The 18874-nt window shown below is 31.0% G+C and overlaps 1 protein-coding gene across 1 annotated transcript; it reads left to right on the top strand.

Annotated features, from left to right (window-relative positions):
* The first annotated feature begins 806 nt into the window (after positions 1–806).
* On the top strand, positions 807–1707 carry LOC144572424 (protein LURP-one-related 8-like). The gene is made up of 2 exons (XM_078322009.1): positions 807–1199; positions 1351–1707. Exons 1-2 carry the CDS (start codon positions 945–947, stop codon positions 1699–1701), a joined length of 606 nt encoding a protein of 201 aa, XP_078178135.1. The 5' UTR covers positions 807–944; the 3' UTR covers positions 1702–1707.
* Positions 1708–18874: the final 17167 nt, after the last annotated feature.

Below are 18874 nucleotides of genomic sequence, written 5' to 3'. Positions count from 1 at the left end.
AATAGATTAATTGTGATGTTAAATTATTCGGGTCATTTTAAAGTTTGATCCCTAAAGCTTAACTATAAGTAAAATTCAAACTTAACTTTTAGCTGAGTAAATACAAGGAACCTAAATTTTTTAAGGGTGAATATGATTTTTTTTTTTTTTAATCTTTCAAGATAAAAGATAACATGAAGTATTACGAGGGTGGGTGTACTTGAAATTATGCTAAAAAATCAACCACTAAAAATTAGTTGCATCCAAGAAATTGTTAGTTGGTATTTGAATCGGATTTAAATAGCTAATTGGATTTAAACTTTAAATGCTTTAACTAATTAGGTACTCCATTGTAAATATGTTTTTTATCAATGAAATTGTTAGTTGGTATTTAAAGCCAATTCTCTAATTAGGTACTCGCTAAGAAACAATATTTTAACTTATACTTTTCAATACTCTGATTTGTAATTTCTGATTGTATAATCTATAATTATAATTACCAATTATAATTAATTTTTTTTAATTTTAACTCTAAATTTAATACGAATTACAAATTAAAAATTAAGATAAAGACAAAAAAAATTCAGAAATGACAAAGTCAATTAAAATGCCTCGATCTCTACTAAAATGCAAAATTCAGAAGACCTGAGCCATGTGGGTCCCCTGAAAATTAGGTAGATAAGTTGTCATGTAACGCAAGTGCCTCTCGCGTGCAGGGTAGTTCTGAGTTTTGACGGAATCAAGAGGGCATTTTCGTCCAAGTACACTTTTAAAATTTCGTCCAAGTAATAGATATAAATATCAAGAGCAAGCAGCCTATCTAACTTACCTCTACCCTTCCTTCCACAGCTTTCTCAACTCTTTCTTCTTCACTAAAAAGAAAATAATATACAAAATAAATTAAAGAAGAAGAAAACAAGCAAAGATACAATCTATAGTCTCTGATCATCAGATCCTAGCATAGAATGACAAAAGTATACCCAAATCTGAACCAAGATATTATACAGTCTGAGGAGTTCAACTGTGGCAAAGGAGGCGGCGAGGCAGAGGTAGTGTTGACGGTGTGGAGGAAATCGCTGCTGTTTAACGGGCACGGGTTCACAGTTTTTGACCCGAAAGGGAATCTCTTGTTTCGGGTTGACAATTATGCTTCAGAGAGTAGAGGAGAGATTGTATTAATGGATGCCAACGGCAAGCCTCTTCTCACCATCAAGCGAAAGGTTCGATCCATATATAATTCTATTAATCATATTTATATAAACTATTAATATGAATTTTAATCTTTTATGTCTTTAATAATAATGCTATGATAAACATATGTTCAACTAATTTGCTAATTTTAATTTTATCTTTTTATTGTGTATTTTACAGAGGTTGAGTCTAAGTGAACACTGGCTCGTGTACACCGGGGAGTGCACAACCGGGCAACCGCTCTTTTCTGTGAGAAAGAACATAGCACCATTACATAAGAAACATTTACTCGAAATAACCACAGCGGGCCGTGCGTCTCGTCTCCATGTTGAGGGATCCTACACACGCCGGTGTTGTTCTGTATTAGACGACACGTGTCGAGAAGTAGCCGCAGTCAAGTGCAAGGAGTTACCCTCTGGCAGTGGGGCCGCCTTTGGCCGTGATGTTTTCAGGTTGGTGGTCGAGCCGGGATTCGATTCAGCACGTGCCATGGCCATAGTTATCCTCTTAGATCAGATTTTCAAAAGATGAAAATTTTATTAGAAAAGGAAACACTATTTGAGAGTAGAGAGAGTTTCTTGCACAGTTCGATCAAATGGCGTGCGTCTGAAATGTATATATCCTCTTCCAGTTTCACCCCTAAGAGTTTTTTATTTGCTGGATGAGTTAGGGATTTTTTTGGAGGTTTCTTTCTAGAAGAACCTGTTGATCCCTGATTTTGGCTTGCTTGTCTGGATTTTTTTGGAGGTTTTTATTTGCTTGCATGAATTATTGTTAATTGAGTAGTAGAAAAAGATGGAAGAAATTGCAATTGATGTGATTTTTCCGTATAACAATCATTATATGGATTCACTTTATTTGAATTACAAAGTAAAGCTTTGAAATGATGTAATGTAGATTAAGTAGTAAATGTCGAAGAGAAACATGCTTCAATTAAATGCCAATGGAAGTTTGAGGAGAAGTACAAACATGCTTCAATTGAATGTAGAAGAGACCATTAATTCTTTTGGCTTGAAGTAGAATATGATCTAATTGGTGTGGGGTTCTTGAATATAAAAAGAGGAAGAGAATTCATATTTAAATTAAGAGTTATCATGTGATAATTTAGAAAGACTAATAAGATTTTTTGAGAACTGAAGAACATGTAGAATGTGTTGAAGATTAATAGATTGATTTGAGAGAAGAAAAGAAGATAAACCGATGTTTTTAATTGGGAAATTCGCACCATTATCAATTTGAAGATGATCGGTACCATCATAGACATAGAATGAGGAGAGATTATTGAGATCACTTGTTCCGTAATTAGTTACGTTCGAGTCCCAGATCCAATCGGAGAAGACATGCAATCTATAAATTTGGTAATATTATATTATAGTCATTTATGTTCGGAAGAATTAACGATTTCCTTATAACGAAATTTGTTTGAGATAATTTTTGGTTGATTAATAGATTTAGAGTAACAGATTCAATTGGATTGTGTAGATCGGACTGGGATTGAGATGTGAAAATTGATTGGGTAGTAGAATAATTTTTCATGTGAGCTCTGATACCATAACAAAAAAATAATATGAACTAGAAATGTCTCATGAAAAATTTTGTAGTGAATCTTGAATAAACAATCTCAGGATTCAATGTCTTACATAAACCATTACAAAATATTATAATAACCTCGCTTGGGAAAAACTAACAGAAAACCAAACTTATACAAGGTGCTCTTGCATAAATGAAATGAAATACTTAGGGTGTACTCCAGAAGAGGGGAGAGGAGAGGGGGGAGGGGAGAGAAGGGGTGACCGGATTGCCCGAAGGGTGTTTACTTGCTGGAGAGAAGGGGAAACAAGACACAAAATCTAAGGGTCTGTTTGGCAGCTTAATAGGGAATAGAAATTGGTATAGGAATTGAAAATTTTGAACTGGATTTTACTGTTCACGTGAGAAAAAAAAATTCAGTCGGAGTGAATTTTTTTTCCCACGTGAACAATACTTTCGGAATTACTGTCGAACATGGCCTAATAGAGTTTCCCTCCAATCTCTACCCCCCAATTTGGAGGGTAGCTCCCTCTCTTACTTCTTTCATCCCCTCTCTCCCCTTCCCTTCTATCTGGAATTTGTGGAGCACACTCTTAATATAGTGGGAAATATTTCATATACACATGCACAAGATAAGATTATTTTTTGAGGCATTAATTTTTTTTTTTTTTAGATTTAACTGTTCATAAATAGCTCGAATTACAAAGGAAAGATAACTATGTTATGCTTCAAACTAAAATTTAGTACTTTAATCCTTTGCATTAATTAATGTTGTTATCTTAATTTAATTTTGCGCAATTTTTTGAGTTTTTAATCTGATTCGTGACCGATTTCTACTGATTTTCCCGATTCCACTTCTGATAAAAAATAATAATAACTTAATAATAGTTTTTCCTTTGCATATTCGGATATTCCTCATAAAAATTCTGACTATGTCCCAATATATGAATTTAAGTTTCATTTCAATGAAACGGACTTCGATTTCTCTATATTTAAAAAAAACATATGAATGATAGAAATTCATTGTTCTCTGCACGATTGAAAAGCAACAATTCTGCTCGAAATGTATGGCTACATTATTATTATTTTTTTTTCAAACTCACTAGTTTCTCTGATTTCTACATATAACTTTCAGGTTTTATTACATGCAAAATGTGGTATATACATGTTATATTTTTTATGCAAACACTTTTATAATATACTGTATGCATGTTTCGACTTGTGAATTTTGAATGAAATTCTGAGGGTAGGATATATGAATATATAAATTTTACTTGGAAACTTTCATTCATGTCTCTAAATGTTGTTTGTAAGTTTTTGAATTTGTTCTTTGTGGATTTGGTGCAAAATTAATGCAAAGTGCGTGTGAATTTTCTAATTATAAAATAGAAATACATGAATGAACATATTTTATACCTAGTACGAACACTTTTATAATTGATTGTATTTCTATTCTACTTTATATCAAGATTGTAAATAATATTAAGCATGAACAAATTCAATATGAATAAAAAACATTTTGTGAAGTATAAATTACGTACATATATGAAACCTTTTTTTTTTTTTTGCAAGGACAAAAGAATTTTTTATCAAGTATAAGAATTTGGAGAAGGAAGCAAACAGTTTTTTAGATTCTGTATTTGATTCTTTATAATTTTGAAATACAAAGTCTTAATTAACAAATAACATAGGTAGTGTAAATACTTCTGTAAATAATTATTTGTATGTATACTCTTTCTTTTTCTTCTCTATTATACTACAAAAATAAGATAGTATCTGTGAGAGTATCCGTGAAGGTATCGACGTATTATTACAGATATTTATGTCGGTAATACCGACATGCTCATAAATAACACTTTCTATTAGTGTATTTTCACGAATAGTCACTTTTTATCTTCGTAGATATTGTTCTATTTTTATAGTTAATTATAAGTAAAATTCAAGTTACATATTTTTATTAATATTTTACTTAATTTGTTCAGTAGGGATAAACACTTTGTTGAATAATATAAACATTTTGATAAAACAAACTACTTGCTGTGCCCGAGATTTAAAACCGAATAAATTATAAAATTAATTCAAACCGACCAACTGAAATTCTCAAAAAAAATTCTTGGTGAAAATCTATAGGCAGTTTTATTGATAGAAAGTTACAAAATAGATGCTACATAAGATTAGATAACCAGTGTCTGTAAAAATACACAGTTAAACAAAACAAAAAACGTACAGAAATAGAGTGATAGAAATCTAGCATTGATTCAAATGGATAGAAAAATGTATATAGAGAGGAGGAGGGAGGAAGGAGGCGGCACCAACTGAAATTCTCAAGTTGCGTTTGAAATTAGTTGGAAGATATTTCACAAAAAGTAAAAAGTAAGAGGGTTGGAAGGGTTAGGCACTTAGGCGTTTCAAGCGGGACAGCGGGTTGAAATAACACGTCACACACAAATACACAATCACCAATAGAGAAAAGAAAAGCATGTAGCAACGTTGCACATTCCTGGACCAGGAGTTTGGAAACAATCTCTCTCGGTCAGCAGTACGTAGCAACGATTTTTTCTTTGCCCCATTTAGACATTTAGTCCACACCGTGTTCTGCTCTAATTAGTAATTAATGCTATCTCCCGACCGTGACCTTCCTACTATTCTAGGAAACAATATCCCTTGATCTCAGATCTCCTCTTGTGTTCCACGTCTGTTCATTGGTTCAATCATTGTGAAGTGCATTTTCTGAACACAACCTACGGCTATTCGATCAAATTTGATTTGTTGTCATGTCTCAAAATTTACCAGCATTATTGAATTTTTTTTATAAACCATAATTAATAAAATGTTTTTTAGGGAACCAATATGATTGATTTTTTTTTTTTTAAAACCATAAGGACCGTGGAAACCCCACGGTCTCAAATTGATTTGATTTTTTTTTTTTTTTTTTTTTAAAACAGATTTTTTTTTTCAGACCGTGGGTTCCCACGGTCTTAATTTTTTTTTTTTTTTTTATAAAACAGAATTTTTTTTAATTTTTTAATTTTTGTATTAAAATATTAGAAATGTTGAATATATTTCTTTGAAAATAGATGAAATACAATATAATTTGATTTATTAGAAATACTGCAATAAATAACCCGGATCAATATTTTTCAGGTCGGATTTTTCACGGCTGTAAGAAAAATTAATATATTTCTTTATGTGTTATTAGAAAAAAATAAAAATGCTTAGATTCTGAGTTATTGATCCCGGTTCAAAAGTCACTTCTAGATAATCCAAAAAATATTGTGATCTTTCTAGGACATTTAATTTATAAAAAGTTATATCTATTTGGAGAATTCTTTTTGAATAACAATTATTGAATAACTTAAAAGTTATTATTTTTTTCAAAAATAGATACAACTTTTCATAAATTAAATTTACTAGAAAGATCACAATATTTTTTGGATTACCTAGAAGTGACTTTTGAACCGGGATCAATAACTCAGAATCGAAGCATTTTTACTTTTTTCTAATAACACATAAAGAAATATATTAATTTTTCTTACAGCTGCGAAAAACCCGACCTGAAAAATATTGATCCGGGTTATTTATTGCAGTATTTCTAATAAATCAAATTATATTGTATTTCATCTATTTTCAAATAAATATATTCAACATTTCTAATATTTTAATACAAAAATTAAAAAATTAAAAAAAAATTTGTTTTATAAAAATAAAAAAAAAAAAAAAAAAATTAAGACCGTGGGAACCCCACGGTCTGAAAAAAAAAATCTGTTTTAAAAAAAAAAAAAAAAAAAAATCAATTTGAGACCGTGGGGTTCCCACGGTCCTTATGGTTTTTGAAAAAAAAAATCAATCATATTGATTCCCTAAAAAACATTTTATTAATTATGGTTTATGAAAAAAGTCCAGCATTATTTGTATTTACAACTTTATTATAATATCTTTGCAACTGTATCAGGAGCTGAAGCAATTTTATTTATTCTTACAAAATAAAAAATCGTTCTATGAGAAAACAAATTAATTATTTTTCTTCTTCTAAAATTAGTAAAGGTAATAAAAAGTTTGATCACTTCATATCTAGATTTTCTGTGTTTCTAACCGTGTGGTGTTACGTAAGATGGGAGATCAAACTAAAGTTTCGATCACCTCATGCCTAAACCGTAACTTTGATTCAGTCCTTAATTAATATCTTTTGGAGAAAAAAAAATATAATCAATCTATATTCTAACAAATTGACTTTTTATTTTCTTAAAAATGAAAATTGGCGTGGAAGAAAGATACAGACTTAATTAAATACCATATGTAGGTGATCGATGTAGGTGCCACCATATAAAAACATGATTGTAATTAACATTTTTGTACATGTTATAACTGAAACAGTACTTAAATATCATGATGATTTTTGTAAATCATACATAATATATTTTTTTTTGAGTATTTACAACAATAAACAAATAGCGTTTAGTGTTTGATTATTTACATTGTGCTGCTCCAAAAAAGAGTACAAAGAGGAGTGACCATATCTGATCAGTTTCTGTTTACTTGTTTTAGAACACTAAATTTTGAGAAGGAATAGAAAGGAGAGGAGGTGAACATGAAATACAAATTATTCAAATTTTATAATCCTTAAATAGGAGTAGAAAAAGACTAAACTCTTTACTCTCCCCCCCACTCCTCCTAGGGGTGAAAACAGATCGAATACGGATCGGATAGTGATAAATCATATTCGTATCCGTTTTTTATTTTCTGAATACGGATATGAATCGGATATGAATACAAATACGAATACGAATATAAATCGAATTTCTAATTCGGATATATATATTATAACAAGATTGTATAACATCTGTGGAGTGAATTAAAAAATTTAATTGTAAAATAACAAGTATCCACATTTGAAATCAGAACAAAACTAATTAACTAATGTGTTATTTAATAAAAATAAAATGACCCATCATAAACAATAAATTACATCAAAACTCAATTAATTAAATGAGAAAATAATTTAAAAAATGATTATTAGTATTTTTGAAAATTTATTATGGATTTTTAAACCTAAGATTTAACTTAATGAGAGAAATAAAAATTCAAGATGTTGTTTGAATGACGATGGGGTCTCATGGCAGGACTTCCCACTCACAGATGGCCACACAGATCCCACCTCTTAATTCTTCTCTCTCTATTTCTATTACAGGCGGACCCCACCTGTATTCGAATATTCAAAAAATTATCCGAAAAATTCAAAAATCCGGATATCGGAAAAATCAACGTATCCGAATTCGGATAATTATCCGAATCCGTATCCGTATTCGCTTCCGAAATTAAAACCAAATTCGTATCCGTATCCGGATAAATCATATCCGTATCCGTATTCGTATCCGCAAATTATCCGTATCCGACTATCCGAATCCGAAAAATTCGAATCCAAATCCTAATTCGGTCGGATAATATCTGACCGTTTTCACCCCTAACTCCTCCCCTTATATATATGAGAAGAGTAAAAAAATATACATATAGATATACTTCTGTTTTTTGTGTTTTTTTTTTTTTTCAAATTTCTTGTATAAAAAAATTATAAAATTTTATCTACTCAGATTTTTTTTTTTAATCCGAACTATGCTTCTATATATATGTTTTTTCTCAGAAAAAAAAATATGAATAAAAGTAGATGCTGTATTGTCTTATTACTGGAGCAGTAGTAAGCAATTGCAATAATATTATGAAGTAGATTCTATATCGTCTTATTATTATTATTATTATTATTATTATTGAAAAATAATAATAAAATAGTAGCAAATTGTCTTAGCTCGATGATCACATGTTATAATTATCTTCTCTTTTTTTTAAAGATTTGGTAGGGACTACCTAGATGAAATTAATAATTGTCACATATAATTGTTTCGTAACACAAAAATTTTGGTCGTTAATCGAAGTTTGAAATTACATTTCTTTTTAAAAGATTACTGACTGTAATTTTGTTAGACATGAGCAAAAAAAAAAAAAAAAAAAAGAGCATTCCCAAGCCAGAGGCCTTTTCTTTTTATGGAAAGATTAACAATTCTGAAATATCAATAAATAGGTGGACATAAAGAGAAGATATTAATTTCCCAACCAATATCACTCAGAATTTGACTGGAGACCTAATTTTAGCTAGAAGGAAATTTAATCCACAGTTTAAAAAAAATGTTGATGCAATCTATATTTTGAGACTGAATTATTTAGATCTATTTTTGTAAGTATTAATGCAGATCTTTATAAGATTCATATATATCAAAGTATAATTCACATTTAATTTTAATAGAGTTTACACATATGCGCACAATGAGCATGCTGCTGATCATAATTTTATTTCTGAATAAAAAATATTATTCACAAGAAAAATAATAGAAAAGGAATAATCTGTTAGAACTTGGTATTCATACAATATAAATGTATAAACGTGAGTCTAACTAGTATGATATCGGAGTCTATAATAACAATTTTCAAATTTATTAAACATATTTCAAATTACTAATCAAAACTGTTCAAACCGGTATACATTACGAGTGATGTGTTTACAGACAATTTTTACTTTTCGAGTCATTTTATATCAAGTCCAGCGGTAAAAAATGTTGAAAAATAAATGCATTAAAATTAACTTAAATACTTTCACATTTGACCATTTAATTTGATACTAAATAAATTTGAAAAATTATAAATTTTACATGTAAATGCACAATTAACGAGTAAATTAGCTTGAATGGTTTAACATTACAGTCAATTTGATATATTTTAAAATTAATATTATATAAACAGATAGCTCCATAGACGTACGTGGACAAAAGACACTTTTAATTCAAATAAGTTTTCTCAGGCATTTAATTTTGCATGAGCCTCCAACTTTTACTCAAAAAAAAAAAAAATTGCATTAGAAGAAACAAATGACACGCACGCATTTTTCTTTTTGTGTGGGATTGAAATCAATAACTAGAGACAAAACTTGGCAACAGTACAACAGAAACAGAAAAAATATAAATTTTTTTGTCATAATAAAATTATTTATAAATTATAAAGAAATTTTATTAAATTTGGTTTTGTCAATTATGGCTCCGTCAATGGACCACATGTGTGTATTTCATTTTCTTATGTCAAATGGAGACTAATGCTTGGATTAATTAGAGAATTCATATTTTCTTATATATTTAATAACTGGTATTAATTTATTTATACTATTTTTTTTGTCATAAAATATATATATTATGAGGAGGGATGAAGTTACAACAAGCATTTCCTACATTTTCAAAGTCCAAATCGTCGATCCAAACCGTTAGATGTGATCTTTACAATAAAATGTGCTTGGAGACCAAATTTTATATTTTTTGGAATTTTTTTACTATTTATTAAGATGGGTACAAAATTCAATAGTTTGAATTTGACTAGTTTTTGTATCCATCTTAATAAATAGTAAAAAAAATTTCAAAAAATGTAAAATTTGGTCTCCAAGCACATTTTATAGTAGAGATCTAACGGTTTGGATCGACGATTTAGACTTTGAAAATGTAGAAAATACTTGTTGTAATTCAAAAATTGTTGTAACTTCATCCCTCATCATATATTATATATGAGTATAATGAAATTGTAATAAATTCAGTAGGGTCTCGTGCGGCTCTGTCAATGGACCACACGTGTGTGTGTAATTCATTTTTCTCATGTCAAATGCATCCTTAATTATGATTGGATTAAGAGTCTTCACATCTTCTCATATATTAAATCAATGGTATTAATTTGTTTACACTATAAATATTTTGCCATAATAAAATTATATATTATAATATTGTAAAGAAATTTTAAGTCAATTAACCCATTGAAGTGCATGTGGCTCTGTCAACGGAACACGTGTGTATTTCATTTTTTCTTATGTCAAATGAACCCTTATGCTCGGATTAGAAATTTCACATCTTCCCATATATTAAATCAGTGCTATTAATTTATTTGCAATACAATCTTTTCATAACCAAAGATATATTTTATGAAATTATGAAGAAATTTTGATAAAATTCAGAAGTGTCATTTACCCCACTAAATTCTATGTTATTGTTTGGATCAATGTTGTAAAAAACGTCTATTTAGGTCGATTAGTCGTTGGCGGTGATCAAATCATTATAGATATTTCTGACTAATCGGACAATTATTTCTGAATATGACCGATTATTTCTGATTAATCGTTTGATGGTATCTTGTCAGTCGAACGACTACATATTGTTATTTACAACATTGATTTGGATATCTAGATAAAGTGAAAATAGCTGCTAATCTGAGTTAGCAGTGTTATTCTTTTCTCTATTCTGCGTTTAAATCGGCATGGTGATCTAAATTAGTAAGCTACTTTTTTTAACTACTTTTACAATACAATTCTTTTGTCATAATAAAAATATATTTTATAAGATTATAAAGAAATATTTATAAATTCAGTAGGATCAATTAACCCGCAAAAGTGCATGTGCCACTGTCAATGGACCACGTGTGTATTTCATTTCTTTTATGACAAATGCATCCTTATCCTTGAGCTTAGAGATTTCACATCTCCTCAATTATTCAAGGTTGTATTGCATCGTAATGTCTTATGAAATTATTATTTATCACAGATAATTGTTTTCTAAAATTGAAAAACTTGATTTAAATCTAAGTTTGAGAGTTGAGACACTTTGTATTCCTGTTCATACAAATTATCGATAATTAATTGCACATTTATGATAATTGCAAAATTATTTGTAAGGATCACAGATAATTATTTCTAAGGAAAGAGCAACCATTATGATAATTGTTGTAACTTACAAATGTGTAAGTGGATCCCTCATAATAAAATTACTATTTTGTATTATGTAATATATTTTGGACTTTTATTCCAAGTAAATTGGCTTGCTGAATTGGTATGTAAAATTAATTACTACATGATAATATATCGGCTCATCACGCCATGTTAATTAAACGCACTGTGTCGGAAATAAATTTGCTGCGATCTGAATTAGAGCTACTGAAATCTCTGTTTGTCCAAATTTAACTGTCGATTTTTTTTGAGATTCGTGCACAAAAAACTAGTTATTTAGAGATGCGTGCACATAAAAAGTTGAATGGTAAGATTTGGAAAAGCAGAGATTTCAGGGTACTGTAACTCCAATTCGGATCACAGCATATTTGTTTCCCACTGTGCCGGATGTTAAGGACGGAATAAGAAAATTGAAACGTCAATTGCACATTTAGCATTTCATGAGGATGTAACACTTTTAACAATTATAAAATGTAAAGAATAAAATTACTATTTTGTATTATGGACTCCCTTTAGATACTTTAATATATTTTTATTGGATTTAAGTTATTTGTTAAAAATAAAATTTGCCAAAAATTGTCTACATGTGGAAAATTTTTTTTAACTGTTGTAAAATTGAATAAAGTTGCAACAAAAGTAAAATAATTAATAAAAGAAATATATAGAGAGAGAAAAATAGCAAATCTTTATTTTCTTATTTTTTGTGTATTTTTTTTATACAAATTTACGTAGTCCCTATTTATTCTATTTATAGACTAAAAAGTGTACATAAAAATAATGACAAGTCTACAAATAAATGGAAATATTCTCAAAATTGTGAAAACAAATGGAAAATTATTTTGTTTGAATTTTACCTCATATTATATTATGTTCCGTCACGTCTCATTACAATCTCACGCGAATATATGTGATTATGTGATGTGACGTGACGTGATGTGTCAAGATTATTTTCCATAATGTATCGCACTGTGTCGAAGTTTTGTCAAAAGAGAATAAAATCACACAGTAATGATCTGTCACGCTACAATTTGATCTGATAATTTTAATGATGGTGATCTAAACATTCTAGTTTTTTTTCTTGATTCACATATAACTGATTGAAGAGTCAATATCAGATATTCACACCACTCTTTTCGTAATATCACAAAATCTCTCCTTTTTCGAGTTCCTCTGCCAAAATGCTTTACGACAAGGATGCCCCCATAAGATGTTGACACGTGTCATGATCAAATAGTCAAACCGACCTGAGCACGCCACGTTACATATTTGGGTGTTGGCTCTCTCCTGATTGGTCCTTTGCTAAAAAGTTGGAATCTAGTTTTTTTTCTAAAAAGTTGGAATCTGGTTAAAATCATGTAAAACATTTTACATGATTTTACATGATAAATGTTGGAGGAACTCACATAATTTTGCATGGTGCCAATCAGCGAATTTATGCCAGAAAATTTTGAGTTCTGAATTCTGGTCTCATCTGATCTCATATGCATTTTTTTTTTTTTCTGGATGATATAATCCGTAGTCCAACCAATGTGCAAGATTCTGTCCGATTCGGCGGCGGATTTACAAATAATACATGAGTGATAAATCCCCTATAATTTAGAAAAAAAAAATTATGCTTATCAAAATTTAATTGAATTTTTTTCAATTTTTTCATAGAATTTAGTCATGCACATAAATGCTAGATAAGTAATTGTAGTTAGTTAGTTTAGTGGTTAGAATTTTATTTTTTATTGTCGAAATTTGAATGCAAATTTGAACAACACAAATTGTAATTCCTCCCCCCCCCCCAAAAAAAAAAAAAACACCTAACCCGGTCCGGATCCCCTAAAGTATCCATCGCTCGAGATTGCTTCGGATTTCGTTATTCGGGATGTGTACATTTCATTTCAGATGGATTGTTGCGGATTCGAATCGAATGATCTCGATCTAAAATCCAAAAATTAAATTACTCCACTGGATTTGAATTCACCCCCAAGCCCCAAAATATTTTAGTTCCAACCCACCGGACTTCAGATTGAATGTAGCCACAATTACAATTATATAGATATAGAACTCCGGCTAATCCTTTTTCTAGAACTTCAACAATATGTTTCTAACTTCTAAAATTTATTGAATCGACTTCAAACGGTAAATTCAAGGCGTTTAAATCGATCTTCTTAATGAGAACTTCGTTGTCATTTAAAAAAATTAAAATTTTGAATTTATTTACTATCAAATTAAGCTGTCAAAATATGAAGGATTTTGTTCGCATTTTAATGTACTGTTTTATTAAAAACCTTCATTTGTTTTTACTTCTTGACTTGAAATAAATAATTTTAAAAATTTTATATGGAAACGAATCTCTCATTAAAGAGATCAGTTTGAATAATTTGGATTCATCATTTGAAGCCAATTTGATATGTTTTGGAGATCAAAAGCATATTGTGGAAGATCTATAGGAAATGCGTCAATCGTACTTAGGGCTACACAAAAAATTCGTAGTTTGTGATTCGATTTGAGTTTGATTCAAAAAAATGTCCGCAATTAATTTGATTTGAAATTAGTTCGTTCTAAAAAAAATCAAAACAGTTCAATTCAAATCTTATTCAAATCAAACTTAAACTGGGTATAATTCGTTCCGAATTGATTTGCAAATTTGTTAAGTTTGAATCTCAAATAATGCAACTAATGGGTTCAACTATCAATTTTTCTAATAATGCAGGAACCAAACTTATATCAGAGTTCAAAATTGTTAATATAATGATAACTTATAATAGGAAAATGTTTTAGCAGCGTAACAAATTAACAATGGAATAAGTTTCATTTGACTAGGTCCATGCCGTGATTTTAATCAATCCAGCAGTGTAAAAGGTTAGCGAATCTTAAACTGGCTCATAATCCATCAGTGTGAATTCGTAAAAGGTAAAAGGAAATCGTGTGAATTTTGTTCCGCGAGAAGAAAACTAATGCATAAACTACCTGTATAACTACGGCTGTCAAAAAAATTGTAGTTTGTAATTCGATTGACTTCGATTCGAAAAATTTATAATTCGCAATTAATTCAATTCACAATTAGTTCGTTCTAAAACAAATCAAACCAGTTCGGTTTGAATCATATTCAAATTAAGGTAAGTTCGATTCGGTTAGATTCATTTATTTGCAGCCCTAGCCGTACTTGTAGATATAATATATGATTCTTTTAAGCAATTATATGGAAGAGAAATTTTAAAAAGTGAAAATTTCCTCTTGAAAGTTCCTTTTGTATTATCGGTACCAATTATTCAGACAAGGGAACCAAAATCAAGGTGACTTGTGGAAGTGGCAAATTTGCTGAACTAGTTTTCTAAAACATGGCCAACTTGCTAAGAAACAAGAAGGAAGCCAATTTCCAATTCTCTTCCTTCATTTTCTCAATTTCTTCGGCAAAATGATCCCAAAATAGGGCTTTTCATGCTTTAATTAATTTTCCAAGTGGATTGAATATTATGATTTAGACATCTGTTGAAAAGAAAACAAGATTTGAAATAACAATTTTTAATGAAGAGCGAGCCTACAATACTATGCATAACGCAGATTGATCTGTACAATGAACTAATACATCTATTTTTAAAATTCAAATAGTCGATCTGAACTGTTTAATACTATCTCTATATGAAAATTTACTCAGAGAAAAAATTTTACACTTTTATAATATTTCTTATTCTTTTCTATATAGGTAAAAAAATCACTATTTTCGAATGGTCCAAAATCTTTAAATCAAGTAATTTTTTACTTGTTTAATAAATAGTAAAACAATATTAAAAATGTAAAAATTGGTCATCAAGTACATTTTTATATAGATATTATGTTGAATTGTTCGGATCGACTCTTTGAACTTTGAAAACAATGATATTCTCCATAGTACAAACTGATATGCGATATCCATAATATAGTAGCCTCACTCTTTAACAATGTGCAATTAATAATAATAATAATAATAAAATTATGGCGTCCATATGGAGATTGAAAATTCATTAGATCAAGTAATTTTTTTATGGCAGGACATTTCTTTGTCATTTCTAGTAAAAATAATCCGTTTTTTTTTTTTCAGAATTGCTTAAAGAGAACCGAATTATTGATTCAGATACTTTAAAATGTCTAAAAGAATCAAATCTATAAGATTCGATTTTTCCAATGACATTGAAATGTCACTGCGATCCATCCACTTCCGTGCAATATTTTTTAATTAATATCTTTAAGAGCATCTATATTCTAGCAATTCAAATGACTTTTTAAATAACTGTTAATTACTTTTAAAAATTTAAAGTCTCTAAAGTTTTTAACTCTCACATTTCTAAAATTAATTTTAGAGTTTTTATTAAGCCACGCCTACAATAAATTAAAAAGACCAAATAATTTGAGCTAATTAGTTAGCTAGCATGGAGTTTATAAACAACTTCTTAATGAGATTTTTTTTTTTTATAATTTATAAATGAGAAACTCTCCCATATTTTTAAAATTAGATTAAAAACTCTCCTAGAAGCAGAGATGTAGATGCTTTAAATAAAAAATTCTGATCCCAAAGATTATATGGTTATGGTTTTTTTTTTTTTTTTGTCATTCTTATATGGTTATGTCGGTGTCGGTGAAGATACTAAAGAGATTTAATATCACACACAACAAGCCACCAAGCCTCCAAACTGATATCCTACACACATGACACATGACACATGGGTGTTGTTGAGTCCTCCCAACAAAACCAACCGAGGCGTATCTTTTACCAACCCAGACAGCCAATGTGTCACACCCCGCGGCCACGGGTCGTAACAGTCCCCCGCCGTAAGCATACAACGCCGTGTATGCTTACAAGGCTACTCACATTTCAAACCAAACAACAAGCAATTCAAACAAGTTTCTAATATATATATCAGAGTACACAGTCTGGTCAGCATATAATACAACAAAAGTATCTCATCCGGATACCAACCACGAGGCCTACCCTAAATCTATACAACAAAAGATATCTAGGGTCATATACTGGTAAGCTACTAAGGCCTACTACTCTCGTGCCTCTCCGGAATCAGTCGCACCAATACCTGTAAAATAACGGGGAAGGTGGGGGTGAGAATAAATTCTCAGTGCGAATTTGCCACATTTGAATTATTGGACTTGCAATCAAACTCTATATTCAATAATGAAACCCAAACAACAACAATGCAAACAGTTATATAAGAAAACATAAATAACAGAATGCCACCACTCGACAACAGTTAATCAACCTGAAACACAGTTTACGGAATTTCCAAGATGAATCTCAAACACAACATATATTTTGGCTTAACTCGATTCCTAACTCAGTTCAGTAGGGCTTGTAGCAATTACAGATGTTCTTTCGAGCTGAACCTTTATCAAACCCACATCTGTAGGGTTACTGACACCTACAGATGGCCAACCGCTGGACCCTTTATCTGACACCCATCTGCAACCGCTTGGCTTAACAGTTTATTAAGGTCTGGTTCAAATCATGTAAAGAAAATCCACTTTAGAATCGTTTCCAATATTCGTCATATTCAATCGACCGTTCAAATGCATTAACACGTAGGAAAATGCTACCGAGCCATAGACGTTACACAAGTCAACCACGATTTCCAATCATACATCTCATAACATAATCACCCTCCCTCGTCCCAACCGGTACTGGGAATATCGAGGGCCGTTCACCTAAGGCCATTTAGGATCCTGGGAATCCAAGTCAGCATACAGCCCGACTTGGCAAATTAATTGGATCCAAGTGCTTAACTTCGTAAATCCATTCACACACACACATATCAATTCCACTCGTGGTGACTTTAAATCAAAATCAGATCACAATAGATCGACATAACCTATAACCATACCAGTATGCAAATCATTCAATTCAGATCAATTCGAGTTTAATTTGATTGGGCTATGCAAATGCTCTACGCAATTCAGTGATGCAATCAATGATATTCAACATGACAAACGAATACACAGTTTAATTCCTGAAAATAAAGTATCAAACAAGTCCAAGAATCCCGCACCTGTTTGACGAGCGTACCGCTTAAGCTAAGGATCGGACGTCTCGTATGGTCTCGCAAGTTCTTGCTCGACCGAGCCTACACCTATATCATACGTATACTTGGTTTAATTCGGGTTCAGTGGTCTATACGTTTACTTAGGGCTTGTACAGTCCTAAATCAGTTCTCATGGTTCGGTATCGATTCTTTTCGGTTCCTTCTTTCTTACCAAAATCTCACCAAACGGTACACAATTCCTTCTAGGCCCTCTAGCCTTATACTATTTCACTTTGGTAACCATCAATCACCGCTTTACTACTTTGGTTCTCGGTTCATTTCAATTTACCGTTTGGTTAACCCTAATTTGGTCAAAATCTCAAATCAGTCGTTAAATGTTCTAGAAATTCACGATCAGGAGGCAACCCTACCGATTACAAGTCTAATTGGTCGGGTTAAGCAAATCAAATCACGATTAGGCCAACTTTCAATTTTGGCACGAAACCCTAGAAATCAGATTTCATAAATCGGAAGAAATCGGGAAAAAGAATGACAAACAAACTAGTAAGAAGTGTAGAGGAACTAGTCCTCGAGCAATTCGAGCACAAATCTCGGGTTTAAAACGAGAATCCGAGAAATCGAGAAAATTCGAGGTTTCGAAAGTAAAAAGGAGAGAAAGAAATACCAAATAGAAGGGTTCTGAGAGATCCTCGGCTGCTTTCTCGGTTTCAAACTCGATTTCTCGCAACAATCGGGAGTCTGGAAGAAACGGAAACTCACGGGATCTTTTCCTTCTCTCTTAACCGAAAATAACTTAGAAATGGGGATAATGGTGAAGTGAGAGAGAGAGAAGGTTTAATTTGGGTTTTAGGGTTAAAATTACCCTGAATGCGGATTAGCCAATCCGCACTGCGGGTTACCTAATCCGCACTCGAGACTTAGTCGGTTGTCAGCCGAATCCAGGAAAAGTCCGAGCCCACTGCGGATGAACCTGATCCGCACTGCGGTTCAACCTCATCCGCACTCACTACTTAGCCGATTTCAGGAAAATTCAGTGCAATACAGAAATTCATGAGTGCGGCTAAACTAATCCGCACTGCGGATCCCTCACCCGCACTCACTACTTAGTCATATTTTTGTCAAAATTCCAGAAAAATCCTGAGCCACTGCGGATGAGGTTGATCCGCACTGCGGTCAATCTAATCCGCACTGAGCCCATAAGGTTCCGAAATCTCGAAATTTCGACGCGGTTTCAATTCACAATTAACTTACTTATTTAGGGAAACCTTAATTAAGGTTTAAACTTCCATTTTATTAACACAATTTATCGGTTCTTCCTTTTAAATCATTTCAATTTAATTGTAAAAATTTCGTAACGTAA

The sequence above is a fragment of the Carex rostrata genome, chromosome 20 (genome assembly GCF_964058835.1).
Source record: "Carex rostrata chromosome 20, lpCarRost1.2, whole genome shotgun sequence".
Lineage (NCBI taxonomy): Eukaryota > Viridiplantae > Streptophyta > Magnoliopsida > Poales > Cyperaceae > Carex > Carex rostrata.
Note: the sequence above shows the minus strand (reverse complement) of the source record. Positions and strands in the feature narration are given on the sequence as shown.

Bases quoted from the DNA above. Each gene is read 5' to 3' on its own strand.
- LOC144572424 (XM_078322009.1), top strand. From the start codon at position 945: ATGACAAAAGTATACCCAAATCTGAACCAAGATATTATACAGTCTGAG. The intron at 1,200-1,350 runs GTTCGATCCATA...TGTATTTTACAG, and splicing joins TTCTCACCATCAAGCGAAAG to AGGTTGAGTCTAAGTGAACA.